General features: G+C 36.5%; 1 protein-coding gene across 2 annotated transcripts; it reads right to left on the reverse strand.

The window, feature by feature from the left end:
- Window positions 1–1,145: 1,145 nt before the first annotated feature.
- On the reverse strand, window positions 1,146–23,256 carry LOC121982157 (serine/threonine-protein kinase PBL35-like). Of its 2 annotated transcripts, none has more exons than XM_042535087.1 (7): window positions 22,916–23,256; window positions 13,397–13,579; window positions 13,184–13,319; window positions 9,832–9,965; window positions 9,631–9,754; window positions 1,631–1,978; window positions 1,146–1,547 (listed from the first exon to the last, which is right to left on the reverse strand). In XM_042535087.1, exons 1-7 carry the CDS (start codon window positions 22,922–22,924, stop codon window positions 1,531–1,533), a joined length of 951 nt encoding a protein of 316 aa, XP_042391021.1. In that variant the 5' UTR covers window positions 22,925–23,256; the 3' UTR covers window positions 1,146–1,530. The 2 variants fall into 2 exon arrangements, with proteins under 2 accessions (XP_042391021.1, XP_042391020.1); XM_042535086.1 differs by having other exon boundaries at window positions 13,397–13,716; window positions 22,916–23,255.
- Between the last annotated feature and the right edge of the window lie 3,290 nt (window positions 23,257–26,546).

Consider the following 26,546-nt stretch of genomic DNA (forward strand, 5'->3'; position numbering starts at 1 on the left):
GAAGAGAGGTATTAGGATCAGAGCCAATGACTTAAAGAAATCATTGTTAAAGAAACCTTTGAGCTGATAAACTCCCATTTTGATGATTATGTAAACATAAATTTGAAATATAATTTATACATTTCAGAGGCAGACCTCGAACTCTGGTCTCCTTATCTTTTATATCTCCACGTAGTGGAAGAGAACGTTTTCGTCAATTAGCAATGATTTTACAGGAGATTAGAAGATTCTACAATTTGGATTTAAGAAGTGTAACCTTGAAACTCAGGTGTGTAATTTAGCCATTTATAGACTCTGGGGAGCGATTTGATAATTTTGCAAAGGTACCGGTGCATGATTTAAAATATATTAAATATCATGATTTACATATAATTTTAAGTTAAATTTTCTCAAAAAGCTTATACATTGTATAATATTTAATTTTTTTCTTCTAATTTTAAAATTTTATACTTTCTCAGATTATTTGTTACCTTAAAAAACTGAACTCGCGAACTGGGTCGTTGTTCGTCTACCCACATTGGTTCGAGTTAATGGCCAGAAATTGAAACTAATTAATTAGGAATAATTTACTAAGTTTCTAGCAATTTTTTTAGCTTTATATATATATATATATGACTACTTTTGAAAAAAAAACAAATGATGATGAAACAGACAATTTAGCTACTGAAAACTGCATTTTGTAAAGTCCAACAATTTTACGAGGATATAATTGAATCAAACCACAAGTATGACTGAAAAAAGGAAAAATATATATGACAACAAAAACCTGCAATAAAGTAATCCGCTCATACGACGATAATCCAGTATCTGAATGTTCCTATCAGATAATCAATTGTTCAATAGTTTTGCAGAGATTCAATCAGCGGAATAAGCCATGTTTTTTGACAGATGAAAGGAAGATAAGAAAGAAAAAGTGCATCTTAAACCGCTTTTAGCATATCACACAAGTTAGGGCGAGCAACATCCAAAGTGTTTTTAAAAAATGAATAAGTCAATAATAACTCCAAAATATCTATGAAGCAACACACTAATTTAGTAGAATAGCATGTCGAGCCTCGAAGCAAAGAGACACCCATAGAGTATCTCTATGGTGGTGGTGAAGACTAGCAAGATACTGAACATAGATGAGTTTATATGTCCACAAGTCAAACCAAATTCTGTAATCATCATCAAACTACGGTATTAACTCGACAACAAAGTTTCTAAGAAGATATACATCCGCATACATGAAATATAAATTTAAACTCAAGATACCTATGAAATGACAAACAGGAACAGAAATGATGAGTGATTGCTTGTATCTAATCTAGAGTCATTATGGTTTACATACATGCGAAATTCTATCTATACGAGTAGCATATGAGTCATTGCAATGATTACAATGAATGATACAAGGGTTCAAACATTTATGGACCACCTTGACAGTGTCGAAAGTTTCCAGGTAGGCATGGTGCTTATGACCCACAACATTATTTGGTTGAAATGCAACCAGAACATATTCAGCCTCCCAGTATTATAGCAAAATAATTGTCAATGAGAATGCTTACCTGCGCACAAAAAAATTGTCAGTGGTCTCATCTTTATGGGTGGGTAGGGAGGGGGGAGGGGTCAAATTTGTAATTTTAGTTACCTCGTGATGGCTGAGAGCGAAAATATAATGAAGCCATGTCTTTGAGGTCTTGGAGTGGGATGAGATCCTTTACAACTTCTTCCATTGAAGGGCGAACTTTGGAATCCTTGCTGAGGCAATAGTAAGCTATCTTGGCAACCTTCTGCACTCCTTTAATTGAGTAGTTGAACTCCAAACGAGGATCTATGATCTGATAAAGCCTTCGCCTACCACCTAAATATGCTCTTGCCCATGCCACTAGATTTTGCTCCCCACTAGGCCGTTTCTTGTCCACGGATCTTCGACCAGTTAAAATTTCAAGCAATACAACTCCAAAACTATACACATCACTCTTTGATGTCAAGTGTCCTGTGTTTAAATTACATGAAACCCACATTAATCAGTGTTTAATTGACTAAACAATTGATTTGATGAATAATCAGCTTATGCACAATTTTAGACATCAACATGCTTTAACAAATACCAAGAGTTACTGATTCCAGATAAATACTATATCGTAGATTCCAAAAAATTAAAGTTTACGAGTTCTACAATTGAGTTTTATTTAAGTTTAAAACTGTGAAAGGTAAAAGAGCACAATGTAATGTTATGCTAGTATTTGAAGGCACTACATCTTTGTAAATCACAACCCAACGGGATGAGAATAGTCATTGCCATGCCCAACCACATATCCCAAATACTTCAGCCCTAGTTCACCTATATCAGCTTATTAACCTTCTTTATTAATGTCTCTTGAACTAAAATAAGGTATCTCAGCTCAATACCTGGATTACCAACAACAACAAAAAAGGTATCTCAATCTCCCCTACTTAAAGACTTGATATCCTAGTCAACACAAAAACTTGACCCAAAGGTCAGAATCATCTTATGTTTGCTTCACCAACAAGTACCCCTCAGTCTATTTAGGATTAGGTTCTGCTTTGACACTAATTATCACCACCTGTCAAGAGGAGGAAGACCAATTCATTAAGTTGCCAAGCTTAACCACAGGACCAAACGCTAAGTACAATTTATTAGTAGCTTGGCCATTTAAGCATATTGTTGGGGACCCACCTAAAATAAATAAATACATAGGCTGAGGCTCAACAGTAAAATAGTAATGAAGTAGTGCAAATACAAAGAGAGGAAAGATGAAGGCAATAAGCCATAATGATTTTCTCCACTGCATGGTATCAGAGCCGCTAGATGCTCTTGGTGCGACATTCTGCTCCTCATTGCTTCATCATGGGGCCTCAATACTAAAATCTTCTCGTATTTCAATGCTTCTCTTGCACTATGCAAACATTGTGGCCATTATCACGGTGTTACATAAGGTACAATTTCTATGTTTTCCTTTCTTGTCATAATCATGTGCATCCATATGTAGTCAGGTCTTTGCTTTATCCATGTCCTACCATCTGGTGAAAAATAATAGTATCTGGAATAAAGTTGATTTCTTCCCTTGAGTCCTACAATCCTTAATGAGTCTTGCAACTGGCAATTTCTTCTACCAAAATTTTTCTTCAATAGGAGTAGATTTCTCCTTTTTCTCATGATTTATGTTCCTAATCTCTGTTGCATGTTTCTTCATTCCAGTAAATGTGTTCTATATCCACCAAGCTCCATTCTGTGCAGCATCCACTAGGCTCTCTTATTGTCGAACATAATCTTTCTTATAATTTCTCTTTAGTCCTTGCGCAATTCCACTGCATCTACTGGGCTCTCATCATTTGGTTTTCAGTTGCAATGTGAGTTATCTTCCACTCCAAGATGTCCATGGCCCTCCTAAATTTCTCAAACTCTATAATATAACAACAAATAAACTAAATTGAGAAAACTACTTGCTCTTGGGTTGCTGTCAAAATCTGATTTACAAATCAAGGATAACCAAAACACTAAACAAGTGTTGCAAATACTTTTACTTATCCAAAAAAAAAGTGTTGCAAATACTAAGCTATTGTGGTTCAGCTATACATAAGAGGGTTTCATGTAGGTGGTGGAGGCTATCAGCAAGGGTGTGGAGGCTAAGTAGTCAAACAGCATAGAGTAAAGTGCATGTGTTGTGTAAAACTTGGACACATTAATGATAATTGCTATATTTTGAATGGATACTAGGTCATTCCTTGCAAATTGATCATGTGGCTCAGTTTGAACCACCTTCATATGTACCCTGTAATAGTAAGAAATCTAGTTCTAAGCTTCTAGCTCCATATCATTATCTCTATTGAGGATATTCCCATTTCCTAAAACTAAGTTGTAGCAAGTGCATCAACTCAATCGATTACTGTCATTGTTCATAGAGGTACATGTACCGCTTACTTAACACATACCTTTATATTATCTCCCTAAATCCTAGATTCAAGAGCCTTTAACATGTCTAGTAACATCTCTTCCGTTTCCAGCCTTGCATTACTATGATATCCTACCAATAATCATGTTTACCAATAGAGGTAGCTCATTAAGAAAACATTGAGCAGATTTTTACCAATAGATGTAGCTCATTAAGAAACATTGAGCAGATGTTCACCAATAGATGTATCTCATTAAGAGACATTGAGCAGATTTTTCTTTCTTCATCTTTGTCACTTTCCTTTGTCTTTTATACACCTGACTTTCCTTTGAATTTATTGTCAGTAAGCAAAATCTATAAGAACTTTAACATTTATTATCATTTTATTTTTCATTTAGGATTCAAGGATTAAAAAGACTAGCAACACTCCTAGCCTCATGTCCGCATGTGGCAAAACCATTTCATTTTTCAGATATGTTTCCTTGGTTACCTAAGCTTTTAGATTTACTTAAAATGATTCAACATTTGTTTGGTCTTTAGAATGTTCAGTGTAAACCTTGTCAGTTAGGGAAACATGTTTGGTAACACAAATCTGGGATTTCTCGAACAAGCAACTGAAATTCTTTTATTAAGGAAGAGTTCTATTATTTCTTTTGAGAAGTGGAATCATCCTTGTTCAACTTCAACAAATGTGTTTCAATACCTTTTCATTAGCACATTTTGATATCTACAATATAAATTGTGTTTGTCCAGAACTAGGACTTCTATTACCTTAATGATTACTCTAGACTAACACGGTTTTTCTTTATCAAAGATTTAAAATCTTTTTCATTTTAGTTCCTGTAGTACTAATTCAATTTGGTATGTCTATAAGGAGTGACAATGCTAAAGTGTATTTATCTTATATCTTCCCGTCATTATTTTCTAATTAAGGTCATTCAATAGTCCTCATGTTGTCGTACACCATAATAGAACCCCATGTTGAATGAAAAGAACAAAAATGTGAGAGGCAGCTTGCATATTTCTACTCTGAATAAGCGTTTCTCTAGAGTTATGGAATAATTCTCACTATGTGTTACTTTATAGATTGCATGCCTTCTTTGTTCTTATGAATCCCATTCAACACTTTCTTCTCTCTTGTCTTATCTTCCACTATAGATTGTACCCATCTATTGTCCTTATGAAGAGACAAGTTGACTCTCAATCTATCAATTATATCTTTTTTACTACTCTCATCTGCAAAAGGGTATGCTATTGCATTCTTAGGTTACTTCATGCCTTTAATTTTGCAAATGTGGCCTCTTTTACTACACTTATGTCAGCACAACCTCCCTATCTATGTCTAAGTCTGTAGTAGAGGCACTCCTTGTTCCTACTTTGCAGTCAATTTCACCGTGTTCCCTTTGTACAGTGCCGATGCCACTATGGACCTAGAGTAGAAGGCCAGGATCTATGCATGAACACCAAGAGACAAAATTGAAATTGAAAGTGAAAGCAGCTGCTCCTTGTAACTACTCTACTCTCCCCGCACCACTAAAATTTGTGCATGCACACCATGCAAGAAAACAAAGACAAAGCAGCCACTCCTTGAGACTCTACAATCCCTACACCATCCACAATCTTAGATGCTACTTCTAACTGGACCTTCATGTTCCTCTCTGAAATAGTACTGACAAATGCACTACCTTACAATCTCTTTCTTCGTCAATCTATTTTACTCTATTTATTATTTCTTCTTTAGCTTCACTTTCCATTTGTAAGACTGTCTCAGAAAACACTTCTATTCCAGTTTAGAATATGATATGTTAAATGAGATGGACTCTCTACTTCTAACAATACTTTGGAGTTTAATTCTCTTCATAGTTTAAAGTATCTTACATGCCACCCAACATAGTTGAAATATATCATTTCATAAATGATCAAAACTCGATACTACTCAGCACAACCAATCATCTCAATGAGTATCTTTGCATGTCAATGATTGACACTTTTGGACATGCTACAACACAAAATCATGATGAATTAAGATAATGTTATTATTATTTTAACGTGTGTCCATACAAGATAATATCAAAAGTGTACCATTCTAGATGAAATACAAAATCCAAACTTAAGTATATAGTTGTTTTATCTTCTTTTTCTTTTTCATCTCTGTCCTCTTTCCACCTCTAATTTGCCATCGTATACATCGAAACATCAACATGATATTGAATTAGTATCATTCCAACCAAAGGCCAAACTCCAACACTTAAGATTTGGACCTTATCCTCTTCCTTCTGGCAGATTTATAATTAGTTGTTGTGGGTGTTTAATGTGACAACGTCTATCAATTGTGGATCAGCCGATGGCTCAATTAGTCGCATCATATGATTATGATTGCTTCAGCAAGCAACATCTTGGATTGTTGCTCAAGGAGGAGTTTGGTCCTGTGTGTAAACTGAAAGTTACTGTGTGAATGAAGCAATATCCTAGGGCATGATATTTATATCTACCTCTGCTCTTTAATTTGCAGTACCTCTCAGTTTGGGATTTATTTCCTTCTTAAAAATTGTTCAAGCATATGATATCATCGGATATATTGGTGATGATGGTGCAAAAATCACAAAGATAAAAGCATAATCATTATTGCTTTAGGGAAGGCATTTATATCTCACAATAGACTTATGTGCTTAGCTAGTGTGATAGGAATTTTGTAAGGCTCCTCTGGAACCAAAAGTTGGATCAATTCGAAGTATCTATCTAACATTAGTTGGTAAACTAAAATTACCTAAGTGTCACTAAGCATGACATTTCATTTGTGCTAAGCATGATCAATCGATTTCCTAAGGCTTGATATCCAAATCATTGGGAGACAACTCTAATGATTTTATTGTCACTCAAATGCAAGGCTAAGTCAAGTCCAAATGCAGTGGCCAAGTCAAGTGCAGAGGCAAAATAGGGTTTAGTCACATGTGAGTTCATGTAGCTTAAACAACAGAGGATTGAGTTGAGTAGTGTTGAATGATCCTATTGAGATGATGAAACTGTGTTGTAAAAAATATATTATCATGCACATTGCTTCAATCTAGTCTTTTTTTATGAGAGGAAGAAACACAAGACTGATTGGTACTTCATCAGGAAAAATGTGTGTAGAGACGTACCATTGCCTTTTTATTGGTACTAATGATAGTTAGAAAATTACTAAATGTCTTCAAGCGGTCATAGAAATGAATATATTTGTAATAAGGTGGGCTTCTACAATACTTTTAGACCAACATGAAGGAGAGTATTAAGAGACCTATTTGTAAATATTGCAGACTTATTTGTAAACATATGAATACACAAGGATGTATATTTATAAAAAGGAAAAGGTAACATATATAGGTAGAGAGGACTAGTAATTAGGAATTTCTAATAGTTTTTCCTCATTTCACTTATAAACCTTCCGCAAGGGACTAAATAGGGCATCATTTGCAAGTCCTTATTTTTTCTGTTTTTAGATCACAACTCTAATATACTTCATAATGATTAATTTAGCTCTAGCCTTTTTACCAGAATCATCTCTCTTCTGTATTAGTTCAAATTTGACCTAGTAAACTCTTCAACATGTTTGTTTTAGTCCAAACTTGATCTAAGAAGCTCTTTGGACATGCTTGTTTCAGTCCAAGCTTGACAATTCTTGTCATTGACATTTTCGATACTGCTGATTAGTATCAATACTAAAAATTGTGATAAAGAATTACTTATGTTTCAAGAAAAAAGACTGACTCCAACTTCATTAAATGCCATGATTAATTCAACATGAAATGAAATGTGGAATCGCTAGCGTTTGCTACTTGGATTAACTTTTTACCCCTATACAAATTGAAGTTGGATCACTACTCATCATCACTTTCCATTATTTTCAGCCATATTAAAACAATTCATTTTTCCCCATCATCAGTGATTCTGCAAGTTAAACAATATTCTGCAATTCTTTTCATCATTGCAATTAGATGAAAATTAACCATAATTTTCGTATAGCAGGTTTGATTGCTCTTCACCATACAGTTAATGGTCTCTCACAATCTATTAGTTATTCTTATGTGTTGAAGAGCAGGTGGAAAATGTTCCATACCAAAATAGCTAACCACGGGATGGGGGAAATTTCTTCAACATAAGAATACCAAGGGCCACCACATGTTTACAAGTGACAAAAAAAAGTGGGGAACAACTAGTTTCAACATGAGCCACACATACCCAACATGGTTCAAACATGAATTTGACTTTGACATTATGATGCGAGTATGGTGGAATACCATCATAACTCAAAGGTATGATTTGATTGAAACTTGAGTGAATTTCAGTCCAAGTGATTAATCATTATAGAATGCAATGGACATTGTCCGTGTCGATATGATATTAGAGTCAAATTTGTACCTCTAAATCATGATTGTGAGGTCACGTTGAAGCAAAATTGCTCCATGCCCATTGGTAGTGTTGAAGCATCATTGTTTCACCCAAGGATTTAAAAGTCGAGTTGTGTCGGTTGGCACAGGCGGAATTTATCATTTTGTCGGTTGACCAACACTAATACTAGCACGGTGAGGCAGTCGCGACCTCACTATTTTTTTTCTTTTTTCTTTAATTTTTTATTTTAGATAGAAACATTTATTTTTTTTAACAGGTAATTCCTTTCCCTATTATTTTTTCCCCATTTCATTCATTAAATTTTGTCCTCCTTATTAATTTTTCCTCCATTTATTAATTTTTTTCACCTTTATCTATCCACAAAGGTAAATAGAGAGTAAAAATATTTCTTCAAGGATGGTTTATTTTTCTCTCTCCTTTATCTCTTCACAAAGTAAATAAAGAAAAAAAAACTCTTAAGATAACAAAAATTAATATAATATAATTTCTAACTTTATAAAATATACTACTAATAATAAATTGAAATTTTCTATATATAAATTTGGTCAAATTTTAAAATACTCAAAATAAATCCAAATTAAATCTAGTTTAAACCTACGTAATCTTACATATCTACTTGGTGGATTTCAATCAACCTTAAATTGACTTTTACTCAATAAACATCAAACATTTGACGGGATAATATCAAAACTTAAGTTCAACATCTTAAATATAACTCAATAGTAGACATCTATAACAATCAAATATTAATAAAATTATTTTTTAATTAATATTTTATATTTAAAAAAAGTACAAAAACTGACGATAAGATACCAAAATTATATTATTCCGATCATAAATTGAAACTTCGGCATGATTTAAAATTTTAAACCTTATTTCACCCTTTTCATCTGTATAAAAGTATAATGGGTGGCTCTTGATGCTTATTGAGGAACCCCCTCAAGTAGATACTTATTTGAACATCATTTCACGCTCCCGGGGTTATGGTATAGGGGCAGGGCATTCAGGTTGTCACCCAGGCACGCAACTAAAGGATGCTGGGCTCCTGGGGGCTGCTGCTGTGAGCGCTTCCCGATTTATCCATGGGTCGATGGGAAACTTCTGTGGAGCCGGGCCGGTGACCCCAGACTCGATGTTACCCAACCTGGTTAATCATTTATTTGAACATCATTTCAACATTTTGTATATATAGGTCAACATTACCATAGGCTTATCAGGTTTATCATCGGATCAGCTCTACATAAAATAACAAGTGTAACCATCAATCTATTCAAAAATCATCTAAGTTGTATAAAACAGCATAATTACTGAGTCATGGAGGCCATTAGATTTTGTAGCATACCTGTCATCACATATTCTGGAGCAGCATAACCATAAGTACCTACAACACGGGTGGAAACATGAGTCTTATCACCTTGAGGCCCAGCTTTTGCCAACCCAAAATCTGATAGCTTTGCATTGTACTCCTGGAATCGAAGGACCCAAATAATCACATCAAGGAACTTATGAAACTTGAAATCAAAAATAAACATCAATTACTTACCGTATCTAGAAGAATATTAGATGTCTTAAAATCCCTATAAATAACTGGATCAGAACCCCCATGCAGGAAAGCTAGTCCTTTAGCAGCCCCTAGTGCAATTTTCATCCTACTAGACCAAGGCAAAGGAAGAGCCCCTAATAGTAATAATAAAGTAAATATTAACTTAGAGACTTTTGATATACGACATGTGCACTTTAATAACAAATTTGGCTTCTAGGAACTTTTTAACATCATTTACTCAATAATTACTAAGTAGAAGAATATCATCAATTAAGGTTTAAAATTTCAAGCTATGTCGGAGTTTCAATTCATGATCAAAGGATACAATTTCAATATTGTATCATGCCACGCTAATACAATATCATGTCGTGCCAATACAATTTCAATATTTTTTAAATATAAAATATATTAATTAATAAATATTTTTATTAATATTTGATTGCTATAGATGGTTATTGTTGAATTAGATTTGATATTATCTCGTAAATGTTTGATGCTTATTGAGATAAAATCGATTTAGGGTTAATTGAAGCTCACTAGGTAAACATGACACAATCAAGGAAGTTTAAATGGATTAATAATGAATTTATTATCATCAATTTAAAATTAAACTAAATTTATATATAAAATAATTTAATTCATTATTTTATATAATTCATTAGTAATAGTAAATTTTATAAAGTTAGAAATTATATTATATTAAAAAATTATCTTTTATAATAATCTATATCCTCATCTTTAAAGATGTTTTTTTCTCTCTGTTTACCTCGTCGACACATGAATTAACTATGGACGGATAGATGGAGGAAAAAAATTATACATATTTCTCTCATATACGGATGGAGGGAAAAAAAAATTTCTCCCATAGACAATAGGAGGAAAAAATTATCAAGAAAAAAAGCAAAGAAAAAAAAACACAGAACAAAGGAAAAAAGCCACAGCCGGTCTCGAGGTCGCAATAGCCTTTGCGACCTCACGGCTCCAAGCCTGATATCGTGATGGGTGGCAGGGAAAATGGTAAATTCCTCCTGTGTCAACTGTCACTAATCAACATCTTATACTGTGTCATCAATATAATTATTGAAAAACTGTGTTATGGATATATGCCAAATGAAGATAGAGTGAACTTTGGTATTTGTCAACCATGACCCATGACAGATCACCTTCTTGAGCTTATATAGCTTAGTTCCACCAACTAATATTGCAAGATTATAGATCAATGTATATGTTTTCAGTGAGATCATAACAACACATTTTAATATACAACTGAATATTTGTCAACCATGATTGATAACCAAGGAAAAATAGTATATAACCAGAATTAGTGCTATGTTACTCAGAGAGACGGAGATTGAAGAGAAAGAAGAGGGAAGGGAGGAGACAGGGGGGGAAAAGACGGAGAGGAGAAAAGGGATCAAAAGTTGTTTACTAGGAATCTAGGATGATGGAATGGATCAGAAGTTATTTAATTGGATGAGGAACAGTGAGGGAATAAATTCTATCTATACCCCTCTACTCTAACCTCTTTTGCATCCTAAGTTGAAAAGGTAGTGGCAATGGTTGACAGCCAGGAGCAGTCAGGTGATGGTCTGCATTAGTCCGATGGTGGTCTTGCAGAGCAGTCAATGGTGAAGAAAGGACATAATGGTCTTTTACCACTTCTAGATTCTTCTACCTTCAATTTATTTGTTTTGGACAGATCAATTTCAGTATAAACTGTAAAGGAGAGTCGAGTAAACATTTGCTCCCTAGTTGAGCCATTAGAGAAAAATGTCTAGAAATATTTACCATATAAGTTAAGCTAAACCTTTTTTTCAAATTAAACGCACTTCACAATTGCCATATAAGTTTACTGCTATGCTTAGTCCATATGAACATATATAGCAATGAAAAATCCATTGGTATAAAACTAATTTAATTCTAGGTGGAGAAACAAGGTCCACATATTATGTGATAGGAACAAAATCATTTCTTTATTCAAGAAGATTGTTCCACACCATTAGTTGCATTACCTGATTTAGCTAAAACTTTTGAAATCGAGTGTGATGGTTCAAGAAGAATAGGTATAAAGGTGTGCTAATGCAAGAAGTCTGCTTATTTTAGTGAGAAGCTATGTAGAGCAGCTTTGAATCCAATTTATGACAAGGAGATCTATGCTTGGATGAGGACCTTAGATACTTGCTAGCATTACTTAAAGAGTTTGTCATAATGATCTTTGAACCTAGGAATTGGGTTTGGGTTTATATTAGGAATGATAGGTGTAGACTAATTGGCATACTAAGTTGCATCTCCGAGGAAATGGACATTTCAAATCATTGCTCGGATCAATGATAATGCCTACAAGCTTGACTTGCCAAATGACTATCACATGAGTGCTACATTCAATGTTTCTAATCTTTCTTCCTTTGATGTAGATGATGAAGATTCAAGGACAAATCCTTTTGAGAAGTGGGAATGAAGACTCATATTGAAACCGAGTTGTAGCTAAGCAAGCTAAAGATGAGAATAAAGCTAAGGTCATGAAAAGAAAGAGTAACACATTTTAGAACTTCTTGATGAAGCATCATACATCAATAGAGGCCCAATTACCAGGTCTAGGACTAAAAAGATGAAGGAAGCGCTCAAAGAGTTGATCGAAGATGCCAAAACCCAAGGCTGAAGTTAAAGCATATTTGAACAAGAGCAAGTCACGCAACCTAATCAATCAAATTCAAGTCCTAGATGGGCTTAATTAGTCACTTATGCCTCATTTATATATGGTAGGAGCAATTTTAATGTGTAGGCCTAATTTTGCCTTTATTTTGGTTTTAACAATGACTTGAGCCCAAACTAGTTAAGTGGTCTGCCTAGGACTTCTAAATGGGCTTACTTTATGTATCTAATGTTTATATTCAATTCAAAAGAATGGTGAGGCTCTTGTTGGTTCTTCATTGAACTAAAGTTTATCAAGTCAACCCTTGTGGCATTAATCGACTTGTCAACCTAAATCTCATATGCTGTGAAAAGTGGTTTTTCTATCTCATATACCTTAGGTTCGTACTTTATTAAACATTAGGTCTACCTTTTATCATCCATCTAATTGATTTAGAGTTCTCTAATTTTCTATCTCCAATTTGTAATGGATTCACGAGACATTATTCTCAAGTCCATGTCACCTATTCACCAATACGATAACTTGTATCATTGTACAAGGTGCAGAACTTTTAGGTGCATGTGTTCTTCAATACTTAGGTACACCCCTAAACTAAGGGAAAAAAATAAGAGAAAAAAGGCTAACAAAATGACTATAATGGACATAATATTATAAGGAATTCAGCAAGTTAAGCTGATAAACTTCTACAGTTCTACTCACTCCGGAAAAGATGATTTTCAAGACTTCCTCGTGACATGAATTCATAGACAAGTAATCTTTGATCGTCTTCAATGCAATATCCTATCAGCTTTACAAGGTTAGGATGATGTAATTGTCCGAGGAATTTAATCTCAGCCTGCGATGCATCCATGTATTTCAGTCAGTGAGAATTTTTCTAGTTTATTGTAGATCTTTGGGAAAGAAAGTACTCACAACCCACTCCCTGTGACCCTGGAGTGCATCAGGCTTCAGACTCTTGACAGCAACAGTGAGACCTGTGCCTGGTTTTGCAGGAGTTGTGCCATTCTCCTCTATCCATCCTTTGAAAACATATCCAAATCCACCCTCCCCAAGAATACTATCAGGTCGAAAATTACCAGTAGCAGATTTCAGCTCCTGGAAAGTAAATTGAAGCAATTGATGAGATGTTTTGTCCTGAGACGTTGGATCTTGATTATTTTCCATCGAGAAAGCAGACTCATGAGAAGCAGCAAGTTCACGGTTGCTAGCATTTAAATATCTTTTTTCAGTTGCTGCACACAAGAACAAATTTGAAACATTTAATCTCTTTCTAGATGGTCACACTTCACATCACAATTAAAGAAACAAAGAGAATTAGATCTCAGCTCTCTCAAAATCATTAGGGTAAGGAAAATTAAAAAGAATAATCCAACCTCGTATATGATAATAAGATTATGTTATTATCAGCTTGTTTGGAATCATTTCTTAGAGAGAAGAATTCCAATTTCAAAATGATAGATCAGATTGAAGCATTGTGTTCCAATGATATATAGAAACTAGTCACTCTTTTGTCCAAGTTATGGCAAGTCTATAATCACTTGCAAGTGGGTGTTTACAATTAAATATTCAGTGATCCCTCCCTCAACTAACACATTCAAAGCTTGACTAATTGCAAAATTCAACTAACTAGACACAATTTTTCATGTGGCCAAATTAATTAAGTTCGACTCCTCCTTATTGTAGAAGTTAAGGAAATTGCCTTGATATTATGATATATAGAGCTATTAAATGGTATAACAATAAATATAAAACAGCTAATGTAAGACCAAATTTACTACACTAATAATTATATTAACCTATACCACTAACACTTTTCTTCATGCTGGAGGATAGATACTATCTATGTTTGCTTATTTTATGATACTAAAGGTTCACACAGGAAAAGCAGAGTAATCCTTCACCTTAAACTAGTAGTAAATGGAGAGAGGAGGAAAAGAGAGATCCCATGCATTCTCAGAGTGGACTGCTAAGAGTGGGAGAGTGGATTTCTAAGAGTGGGCTTCACCCTAAGAGTGACACATAATAGCATGTGGCACACAAAAGAAAGTAGAGAAGGAAAACCACTTAACAAGTATCATAAGGATAACAAAGAAGATGAGAAAAAACTTGCAACTACCTCAAATGGGGTTCTCCCAGTAGCATCACACACAACTGCACATAACAAATAGATCAAAGGGGTGAAGGAAAATGATGGATGAGAACCAAAGGGCCTAAGTGGCATATACAACATCATTCGAATATGACACTTAGGTATACTGAAGGAAAGTTGATAGAGGAAAGAGATGCTAGGAGGAAAAGAGAACTCCAGCGAAGAAATAAGCAACATGAAGAAATTGTTATTGGACAATTTGAGGGTAGATATGAGAATTGCTGAAAGAAAATACGGAATACATAAAATTACTTAAAGATCAAGGCAATATGTTAGATATGTTAGACATGTTAGACAGATAGATCTATTGGATCTTACTACAGGAAGACAAGGTGGCACTTGGTTTGCTGCAGAATGGCTCTATAGTCAATCTAGATCTAATAGAGCTAGAGAAAATGCTTGGTGATAATATATAACAATAGAATATCCATCAGAGGGGGAAAACAACAATAAAACCAACAAAGAGAGATGCAATGAAGAGTTGCACTCATGGCAACGGCAAGGAGTTTCACCTTATGACATTTTATGGGAAGCTAGATTTAAAGTATTACTACAACTATGTATTCATGCATTTCTACCCCAAATTGTATCACTCCCCCATGAGTCCTAAGTCCACCATTTTAATTAAATTGTAAATTGTGAGTGAATCTCATCATGGTTGACTTCTACCAATACTTTCTAATGATTTAGAAGGGATTTTGGCACCCAATAAAGGTTGGGTCCAACTAGGTTGACCAAAAATTCCTTTAGAACTCATTCCCTCCTAATTATCTTGGTTCTCCCTTGACCCTTAGCCATAAGGCAATAGTGTTCCTTTTCCTTTTAGTTCTTGTATACCCTAGGCCACTCTTACAAAAGTTAACCCTTTTAGGGTGTTAAAGCCAATGGTAAATTTTTTTAATGTTAACCTTAAGGAATCAACTTGATTCCTTAAAGTTTCAATTTCTAGCTCTAATTCCTTAATTCTAAGGAAAGGGAGTCTTGGCGCAACGGTAAAATTACTGGTGTATGACCTAAAGGTCACAAGTTCGAGTCTCGAAAATAACCTCTTGCAAAGCAGGTAAGGTTGAGTATAATAGACCATTTCCTGAGACCCTGCCTTGGTGGGAGCTTTATGCACCGGGCTGCCCTTTTAATTCCTTAATTCTAAGATCATTAGAGTCATTGCAAGGAATAATAAAGCTAACTTTATCTTCTAGAAATGAAACTTGCTTTTTTAATCTTTATTTATTTTCACATTTATCTAATGACTTGTTTAACAAATTAACTAAATATAGTAATTAATTTTCAAAGGATCAGAATTTTACCTCTATGAGTCGCTTGAGTTATCATATTTGGCTCCCCCAACTTAATATCCTTTCTTCTTCGATCTTCGAATAATGGGGGGAGACTGCATCATCAATTGTCATAAAGGCAATATTTGCTCTATGAGTCACCACCACTTCTTCATCAACGGATGATGAGGATGAGGTTTTATCCCAAATGGCCGCTAAGGCCTTCACTTTCTTCTTCTCCTTCTTGTTGCCTTTCTTCAACTTAGAACATTGATCCCCAACATGCCCCTTCTTTTAGAAATTGTAATACCGGATTGATTATTTCTTTCCTTCTTCCCTTTCTTCTTGAGGTATTCTTGGAGATCCCACTTACTCAATTTTAGTTTTGAAAATTTTCCTTACCTATCATACAACCCTCTTCATTGAAATCCTCGTCAATAGTGCACTCATTGTAGCTAGAGGATGGAGCATTTTTCTCCTCCTCCTTCCCGATAAGTGCTAGATTTCGGCTTCGGTAGGCTTCCTACTCCTCCATCTTCGGGTTCCTAGAAACATGCAATTCCATTTCTAACAACTCATCTAAAGTACTTACATCAAAGTTTCATGCGATGTAGTAGCTATTGACGATGGAGTTCCAATAAAGGGTCCTCAGGAATGCACATTGATGGCATTTCTAATAAGTCAAGGTTTGTGACATCCTCTATAGAGTTGACGCACAAGCTCCTTGTACTGGAAGCATGGTTTAAAGTGTCGTGCCGAAACGGTCGAAACGGGCGAAACGTCTCGTTCCGCTCAACGACCGGCACCGGCACGATCCTGGCATCAGACCCACGACAGGTGCTACGTGTTGCGCGACCCCGTGGTCACAGAGGGGTCGCTTGACCTTGCAACAGTAGCGGAGAGGTCGCATAACCCTTCCACTGCCGCTGTGGAGGCATCGTGCGATCCTGCGCTCATTGCAGAGGGGTCGTACAACCAACGTGGTCGCGCCGAAGGAGTCATACAATCCCCGCGGCCATGGGCTAACTAGGTGGAGATAATCTAAAGAGAGTTTATTAAACCCTAATAAAATTATCTAATTAATTTTATATTTCATTTATAATTTAAAAATTATAACAAAATTTTTATTTATTTATTTATCTATTTTCATATCTTTTCCTTTTTTAAAAGATTATTTTTTATCTTGTTTATTTTTTAAATATTTATGTTAAATATTTTAGTTTTTAATTAATATATTTTATATTTTAAAAATACAGAAACTATATCGACACGACACGATACAGTACCGAAACCGTATCGTTCTGGTCCAAGACCGAAATCTCGGCACGGGTCGAAATTTTAAACCTTGACTGGAAGTGCATTTGAGGTATGGTCTCTCCCTTTTCCATGGTAAAAGTGTTCAATTTTGTGCAAAGGAGAATTTGCCATGCAAGTCTAGCTTCCGATGAGTCTTCATGCATCGCTACCATCTGTTCCCATAAGTAGCGCCCAATTTTGTTTATCTCTTGCTCCAAGAGGAATTGCTCAAGGGCATTTTTGCTTTGGTGTCCACCACTACTTCTTTTTATTTTTGGTACTTAACCAAAGGTAACATTTTGCCTTCTAAATCAAGAAGAAAGTCATATCCTCCCTCAATTGCAATTTGCATCTCAATCTGAAGGTGGAATTAGAGCATCATCTTCCTCTTCCATGATTGGAAGTTTTCCTCTAGCCTTGGGATTTAGAATTTCTCTATGGCCATGGTGCTTTTGTTAGTAATTAGTACTTCAAAACAAATGAAACTCTAATACCTTTATTGGAGGATCACAAGGCCGAGCTAGAGGGGGTGAATAGTAAATGTTGTTAATTAAAAGCTTAAAAGATTATTTCTTATTGCTTAGCAAGGTAAGAATATAAAAAAATCACAGTGGACATAAAAAAACAAAATAAATAACAACGAATCCAAGTGGCACATGGCTTTAACGTGGTTTACAACTCCCCACGAGTTGAAATGTCCACAGCCTAAGTCTAGATCAACCACTAATCTTTCTCCTTCTTGGTAAAGTCTCGGAGGTAAAGAAACTTCTTATACTTGAGAAAGATTACACTTAGATTCACAAAGAAAGCTTTTAAAGGAGTTACAAGAAGGCTTAGAATTAGCTCAAGTATTATTAGGAATGTTAATTCCTAAATTTTCTCAACGAGCTCGTTTTATAGCCTTCATCCAACAATTGTCGCCCGACGCCAATAGTTGACTAGAATTCTTCATTAATCAATTGGAGTATTGTTGTCATCAACAAATTCGACTATTGCTGTTTTATCAATGGATCACTCCATAGTGGCTCCAGTAGCATCCATTGACTAGAATTTTATCATCAATTGACTACCCTTAATCAGTAGACTCAGCAATCAACTTGGCCACAAAGAGAAGCATTTTGCCACAGGTCATCTAGCTTCAATCAACTACACTAGTTGACCAAACAGCAATCAAATACACCAATCAATGAACAAGAGTCAGCTGATATTCCATATCGTCAACTAGTATACCACAAATTGGACACAAACATTGAATCTCCTAATTTGGGGTTTGGGGTTTGGGGTCTGAGCAGTCAATAGATTCTAATATATCAATTGACTATTCGAAGGAGTCCTCGATTCATCCATCAATTGATTAGTGTAAATCCTAATCAATAATCTCATGACTCCGACTAGTTTTAAAGTCGAGCCTACCTATTTTGAGATTCTACCCTCACTGGGTGTAGTTTATCTCAACACTCAACTCACCAAGAGTTTACCCTCGCTATGAAGTCATCTCTTGTCAAGCTACTCATCCTTAGATGCACCGGAGCCTATGGCTCCTCCTCAACTCAGTCATACTTTAATGCTCCTCGTCCTACAATCCCTCAAATGCGTCATGCCATCCTTTTCGATCTTTATAGACCTTGAGCCATTAGATCATCAACCGACCTTGGCTACCAAGTTGTCTCCATGTGTATGTCTCCAAGTCTTACGCGATTCAAATACGGATATCAAATACAATAATAATTCTAACTTTAACTATTTACCCAATCCATCAAAACAACAATCATACCCGATCTCAAAGGTGTGATTGAACCACCACCACCACCAATAACCAAACCTTATTCTACTAGGTGAGATCGGCTATATAGATCCTTTTATGCCATGAGTTCTATCCCATACTATATCATCATCTATATTTAAATAAATTTTATCTTGTATTATTATTTTTAACCAAGTCATTTTTTGTCTTCCTCTTCCTTGTTTGATGTGCATATTTGTCATAATTTCACATTGCCTAATTGGATCATTTATTGGTCGTAGTGTATGTTTGTACCATCTTAAGCGTGTCTCTCGGAGTTTTCCCTTAATAGATGCAACCCCGATTTTAGAAGGGACAGATTTTAGGCTTGGTAGAATAAAGACAAAATATATGGAATTTAAGTTTAGCAATATTAGACGTAATGAGACAATTGTTAAGATAGGAGATGATGAGTTGCCTGGAACCGAGAGTTTTAAATATTTAAGATCATTTTTGTAAAATGATGGAGGTATTGAAAGAGATGTCTTACATAGAATACAAACAGGATAGTTGAAATAGAGGAGAGCGTCAGGTGTTTTATGTGATCGTAAAATACCTCTAAAACTTAAAGGAAAGTTCTATGTTATATGGGGTTGAATGTTGGGCTATGACTTGAGCACATGAGCAGAAGATGAGAGTTGCAAAGATGAGGATGTTAAGGTGGATGTGTGGACATACGAGGATGGACAGAATAAGAAATGAGAGCATTAGAGAGAAAGTCGGAGTTGCATCTATAGAGAGAAAACTCTGAGAGACACATTTAAAATGGTACGGGCATGTACTTAGATACCAATAAATGCTCCAATTAGGCAATATGAAACTATGACAAACACACATATCAAAAGAAGAAGAGGAAGACCAAAAAAGACTTGGTTAGCAACAATAAAACAAGATAAAATTTATTTAAGTTTAGATAATGATATAGTAGGAAATAGAGCTCAATGACATAAAAGGATCCATATAGTCAACCTAACATAGTGGGATAAGACTATGCAACCCCGATTTTCTTTTCCCCCGATAGATGCAACCAAATTTAGTGTGTTTGCACCAACAATAAATTTTAAATTTAAATAGCTCATCTTAAAAATCCTAACATCAAAGTTTGGTTTTGCATACAAAACCAAAAAGAAACATCACACATATATTGTCATACACATCAAGATGATGTGGTCTATAGAATGTTAGGGTGTGTTTGGTTTGTTTGCATTTTTATTTCATTTTCCAGAAAACCGCATTTTCTCATTTTTTAAAAAATGACTTTTCTACGTTTTTCGTTTTCTTAGAAAATGCTCTCTTTTTCTTGAAAATGAATGTGGAAAATGCAAACCAAACACGTTTTCCATTTTCTCAAAAAATGAAAATAGAAAACAATATGGAAAATGCAAACCAAACACCCCCTTACTTTTTTCAAATAGAAGAAACCTATTACCATTAATCTTTGCAAAATCAGATGTTGATTCTACCCACCTTTTAAGCCTTCCTAAAAAAGAATGAAGATCAGCTCCTATGGTAGTAGGAGCCTAACCTATGGGGGAAATAGTAGCATTTCCCTACTTGAAATCTTCCTCCATGGTCATATAGCATCATGACCTGATCATCAATACATAGGCTTGACTGATATGGAGTCAGAGATGTAGACCAAATGACTTAGGTGTATACAATGGTGGATTATCTTGGAGTACAATGGAATGGTACCGCATAGTATTATCTTTGTGTACCAGATGGAATGATAGATCAATATCTCATCAAGGAGGAGATTATTGGGTTTGACTAAATAAAGGGCAAACAACTCAATGTTGAATTTTTTTCACTTTTTTTTTTGTTTTGCTAAAAAAAGTACATGAAGGATTGAGATATCTTTTATACGAGGTGGCATAGTTGCTTTTTCAATTTTTATTATACTTTTTCTCTCATAATTGATACGGTGCATGAATGTGGGGTCTGTGAGATGATCGGACACGGAGTCAAAGCCACAGAAGGGTCAAAAGTCACGCCAGCATGGAGGTCAGAAGTCTAGCCCCCGTGGCTAGTCAAAAGTTACACCAGCCTGGAGGTCAAAAGTCTAGCCTCCGTGGCAACGCCATCGTGGAGGTCAAGAATCAGAATTAGGAGGAGGTCAAGATTCCGGCCCACGTGGCTAAAGTCAAAGCTTCAGTTGAGGGGCTGGTCAAAGGACAGTATTTACGAGTTGAGCCGGATCTGATCTTGAAGGGAATCGAAAATGGACTCGACCCACAGGGCCAAATTCAATTGAGGATCGGACCCATGGGTCAGGTATAACCAGGGATTGGGTGTGACTAGGGGGCCAGCTTGTGCAGGTCGGGACGTTCATACCATGGATAACAGCGGACAGATGCAGGTCAGGGAACCGACCCAGCGTGCAGGTCAGGGAACCGACCCAGCGTGCAGGTCGGGATGTTCATACCATGGATAACAGCGGACAGATGTAGGTCAGGGAACCGACCCAGCGTGCAGGTCGGGACGTTCATACCATGGATAACAGCGGACAGATGCAGGTCTGAACCCAGCGTGTAGGTCGGAACGTACATGCCTTGGATAGCAATAAGCAGATGCGGGTCGGGAATTAGACCCAGCGTGCAGGTCGGAACATACATGCCTTGGATAGCAATAAGCAGATGCGGGTCGGGAATTAGACCCATCGTGCAAGTTGGAACATACATGCCTTGGATAGCAATAAGCAGATGCAGGTCGGGAATCAGCAGATCGTCGGGATGTAACACTACATGACAAATAGGCCTGCAAGGAATTGTAACCACCTATCAGAGAACAATCATCACATGTCAGGGAATATTCTAACGGTGGGAGGCTCATACTCCTCTTGGTTCCTCCGCTATCCTATAAGAGAAAGCCACGTGTCGACCACCGCCAGACAGAGCTTGACATCCGACATTCCCTGACATTCGCCAGGTTCCAGAAGCCTCAGTTGCAGTATAAAAAGGGATACTTTGTCCCTTACGCAGGTACGCTCACTCGTCATTTCTTACCAGTCTTTTACTTTTCGTGCTTTCTCTGTGATTTCTGGGGAAAAAGTACTTGCCTTGAGCGTCGGAGGGCCTGATCCGGGGACTTTTTCCCTGGTTTCTGGTCTCTAACGACCGTGGACTCGTCTGAGTGTGTGCAGATCAATAGCGTCATCATCCTGATCATTTCTCTCCGTAGAACTGCCCGTGCGGACTTGTCCAGGGGGTACCTCGCTGATTCAGCATCTCAACGACTCTCCGTCAACTTTTAGCACAGCAAGGCTCGCCTTCATCCGACTTAACTTCCGGACGGGATCAATAATATATACTTAAATTCTTTATATAGGTAGGTTTCTATTGAACTACATTAATTGTTCTTACTTCTTTTATATATTATTTTTATTCATCCAAGAGAGACAAGGAATCAATCACAGGGCTTGTGGTAGGGGTTATTCTACATTTTAGAAGAATTGGATTTGGATCCACAAGTGTATAGTTTGAGACAGTGGAATCTACAAAGTAGTGCTAGAGAGGTCTCCAATTGCATCCAGAATTGTTAGAGGCACTTGTAGTTCCAACACTCTTCATGCTTGAGCTAAAAACAGCTAAACCTTCCTTTACTGCTTCTTGAATCTTAAGAAAGAATTATTCAACAAAAGGCGATGGAGAGTGAATATAATTCAACTTCGGTAGCTGTCTTTTGACTCCACTATATTCTTCAAACGTTCATCCCTTTTAATTGACTACGCATCAGAATGATGAAGAGCGAACCGAATAGCTCAATAAAAGTACAAATTAAGAAAGAAACAGAACCTGATCTATAACCTAAACAGAGCTACAGAGATCCATCTTTTCATGTGAAAACCATAGCGACGTGGGAATCAGTCAATCAAATAAATCCCCATCTAGACTTGGAAATTCAGTAGAGAGAGAGCGAGAAGAAAGCACCTGCGTCATAGAACACACTGGTCTTGGGCTGGATCGCGTTGGGAGATGCGCTGGCGGCGGCGTCCGTCGTTCCACAAGTTCCACGAAACCCACTAGCGATGGCTGACCAGAAGCCGCAGCTCTGCCCCATCGCCACCTCCTCCCCCGCGAGCTCAGCGAATACGGCTATCGGAGGGGAATCGAAACGCAGGAAGTAAAACGCGAGGATTCCATGCCAAAGAGGAAGAAAGGAGAAGCAGATGGAAGGAAGAAGAGAAGCGGAATTGGGGTAAAGAATTGATAGAAAAGGTGAAGTCGTCGTCGGTTGCCACCACCATTATCGCCGTATATGCGAAAAAAAAGCGGCTTTTCTTTATTTGTTCATTTTCCCCCTTATTTCGCAAAAATAAATAAAAAGAAAAAAAGAATAGAGAGAAGGTGGTATACGGAGATCAGTCAATTCGCGCGCACTTGGCCTTGCTCCCATTTTTTCTTTAAAATCCATATATTTAATTTTTGGATAAGATATATTAGGAAGTGCATCAGCTTTTATATTTTAGATTTATCGTTGAATAAAAATCCCTCTAATATATCATAGTTAAAATTCAAATTATCTGATTAACTATTTAAAAAATCTAACATAAAATGATAAAGGGCTCACTTACACGAGAAATACTCGTACGAAAGCTTTTATGGGTTAACACAATCGTCTCGCAAATAGTAAGCAGTTATGGTACCTTAAAAAGGTTAATATCTTATATACCTAAAGTGATGACAAATTATGATGTGGCTAGATGAAAAGGGCTTCACGGGGAAATTAAGAATGTTGCTGCATTCTTAAGTAAATATTCCAAAGCCAGAGAAAGTATTGTAGGGGTTTTCTTCATCTCCGAAAGGTATCGAAGAAAAAAAAAATAAATGTGAGAAGTAGAAAGATAGAGAGATTTTGGGAGTGATTCACATAGGAATCATAGAAATCAGAGGCTAGCAAACCATGTAAAATTGGTTTATCACGTTGTGTTCTTTGTGTTGTTTTATTTTGTTTGTCATGTACTAACGATTTGTAGACAGGAGAATGAAGGAAAAGCATGTGTCTATTCACCTATCTAACTGTTTCTCACATTCCTATCAATAGAGAAGTTCAATAAGTATTGGAAGAAGAAGTCCAAGAGGTATTGGTAGATGGAGAATTTCAAAAGGTGTTGATAGAAGCTCAAGAAGTCTTGGTAGATGTTGAAACTCAACAAGTGTTCACAGGATGCTCAAAAAACTAAGGTTGACCTTGAGTACAAGCTAAGTGTCGTTAAGGAAGACCTAGAAACGAGACCTATTGGTAGAGGAAGATCCAAAGATTAAGCCTCTTGGCAAATGAGGAATACTTAGAGTTGAAACCTTTTGCTTGATGGAAGAATATCCAAAGGTGAAGACTCTTTTGCAAATGGAGAATTAAAGATGGTCTCTTGGTAGATGAAGATAAGTGAGTCTTGAGAGATTAGGAGGGAATGCCATCATACATTTTCTAAGTAGAGAATTATTGGGCACGTACTTCACCAAGAAGCAAGCATTCTCATCATAGTCGATGAATGAGATCGATCTCAAGTTAAGTTAAAATAGTTGACTAAAGGATTATTTCAATCTATTGAATAGTATGGAGCAATAGTGCCCTAAGTTGTCAGGTTCAACATATTGAGTTTCAAGGAGAGTGATACGGCAATAAGGAAGGTCCTTTGAAGTGAAGACTGAAGTCAAGAAAACTAACTGTAATGGCAGTCAAAGTCAAAAATGGTGTTAGTAATTAGTCCTAAGAATCAATCATGAGATGGTTAGACTTTTTAGATTAATCATTGAGTTAGACTCGAATGAACCCACTCATTGGATTAAGTGTAATCCGAATTAGACTCATTGAGTTCGACTCAAATAGATCCAATTGTTAGATTGAGTCGAATTGCATGGGAATCAATGGGTTAGACTCATTGGGTGAACTTGAGTTCACCAAGGAAGTTGAATGGTCAAAATTAAACCATTGGATTGAATGGTTAATTTTGAGCATTGGATTAGAAGATGAAAGGTCAAAACTCTTGGTATTTCATGGGATGACTATAAATATCATTTGGATGATATTTTTAAGATTTTCATCACTTGAGAAGGTGAAAGGTCTCTTTGCTTCTTCTTCTTCCTCCTTTCCTTATTCGGCTGAACACACCCTTGAAAGTTGCTAGCACAACCTTGTGTGACAAATGAAAGCAAGGTTTGTTCGTGTGGATATTGTAGAGGCGCGAACGCTTGATCATGATGTGATCCGAGTTGTCGGGAGATCGTGAGCACGCTTCAAAGGTATAACTCTATCATGTCTTTAGATCTAACTTAGTATAAGATTATGTTTCCCTTCGCATGGATCTTCTGGAGGAAATAGGTTTTTCCGCTGCGCGTTTGCGTGTTTAAGCAACCTATTCCCTTACAAATGGGTCAACACTCGGGGTTGACACGGGCGTACGGCTCGATCAAACAGCCATGCCGATTGGATCTCTTGTCTGATCAGACCCCCGAATTCTCTTAGCTCGACAGAATTCCGCACCGAGTGCTTGAGGAGGCCTAGTCCTCAGAATGGTCAACACTTTGGGGCCAACACGGGCGTACATCTCGGTCGAACAGTCTAGCCGATCGAACGTCTTGTTTGATGAGATCCCTGAGTCCTCCCGGCTCGACGGAATCCTGAGCTGAGTCCTCTCGGCTCGATCAGAACTACTTGTCCTCTCAGATCCAGAGTCCTCACAGTACAATGGAATCCCGAATCGAGTCCGCTCGGCTCAGATTACTTGTCCGAGCGGAAGTCGAGTGCTCGAGGAGACCGAGTCCTTAGAATGATCAACACTCCTTATCCGACTCGGCGTCGTTCGAGTACGGAGTCCGACCGGATGTTGTAGGGAACTTGGTCAGCCAATTAGCCCAGTGTAGTAAGGTTTCATTAGCTCAACAACCTAATATTTCTTTTTGACATCTTGTGTAACCGTTATCAGGAAATCAAGGGGATATACTCCGTGCGAGTCATACGGCGGAAGCTTCTACCCTACAAAGCACAGAAATGGTGGGTCTATTTTAAGAAAGTTGTTAGAATGATAGAACAACCGGTCCTATTTTAATAATACATTGATATTCGTGCAGAGAGAAAAAGTAACACTATATAAAGGAGTCTCTATCTACAAGCGTAGGTACACGAGGCTATCTGTAATGCCCACCCTTCTCCTACTGATAGTAAGGGCGACGCTACGTGAACATACATGCATGTGTGATCATTGCAGCGGAAGAATTCTTAAATTTTTAAAACATACATAGAGAACAATATAATCATGAAAACATATTAAACATGTGAGCATGCTTAGCATTCATGTGTGTAACTTAATTTAATATTTAATCACTGAACCTAACATAGAATTCAAGCATAGTTCCTAACATTCAAGCATGGAGAAAAAAAGGTTCTTAGCAGTTCTTTAACTAAACCAAGTGCCTATTAGTTCAAGATTCATGGAGATAATAAAAAGAGATAGTCAACTAACAAACATTAAAAGCATCAAGTAGCAAAACAAGTTAACATGCAAAACTTAGAACATGCATAAGTCTTGAAACACAAAACAGATCTCTTCCACCATGCCAC

Source organism: Zingiber officinale, chromosome 5A (genome assembly GCF_018446385.1).
Source record: "Zingiber officinale cultivar Zhangliang chromosome 5A, Zo_v1.1, whole genome shotgun sequence".
Taxonomy (NCBI): Eukaryota; Viridiplantae; Streptophyta; class Magnoliopsida; order Zingiberales; family Zingiberaceae; genus Zingiber; species Zingiber officinale.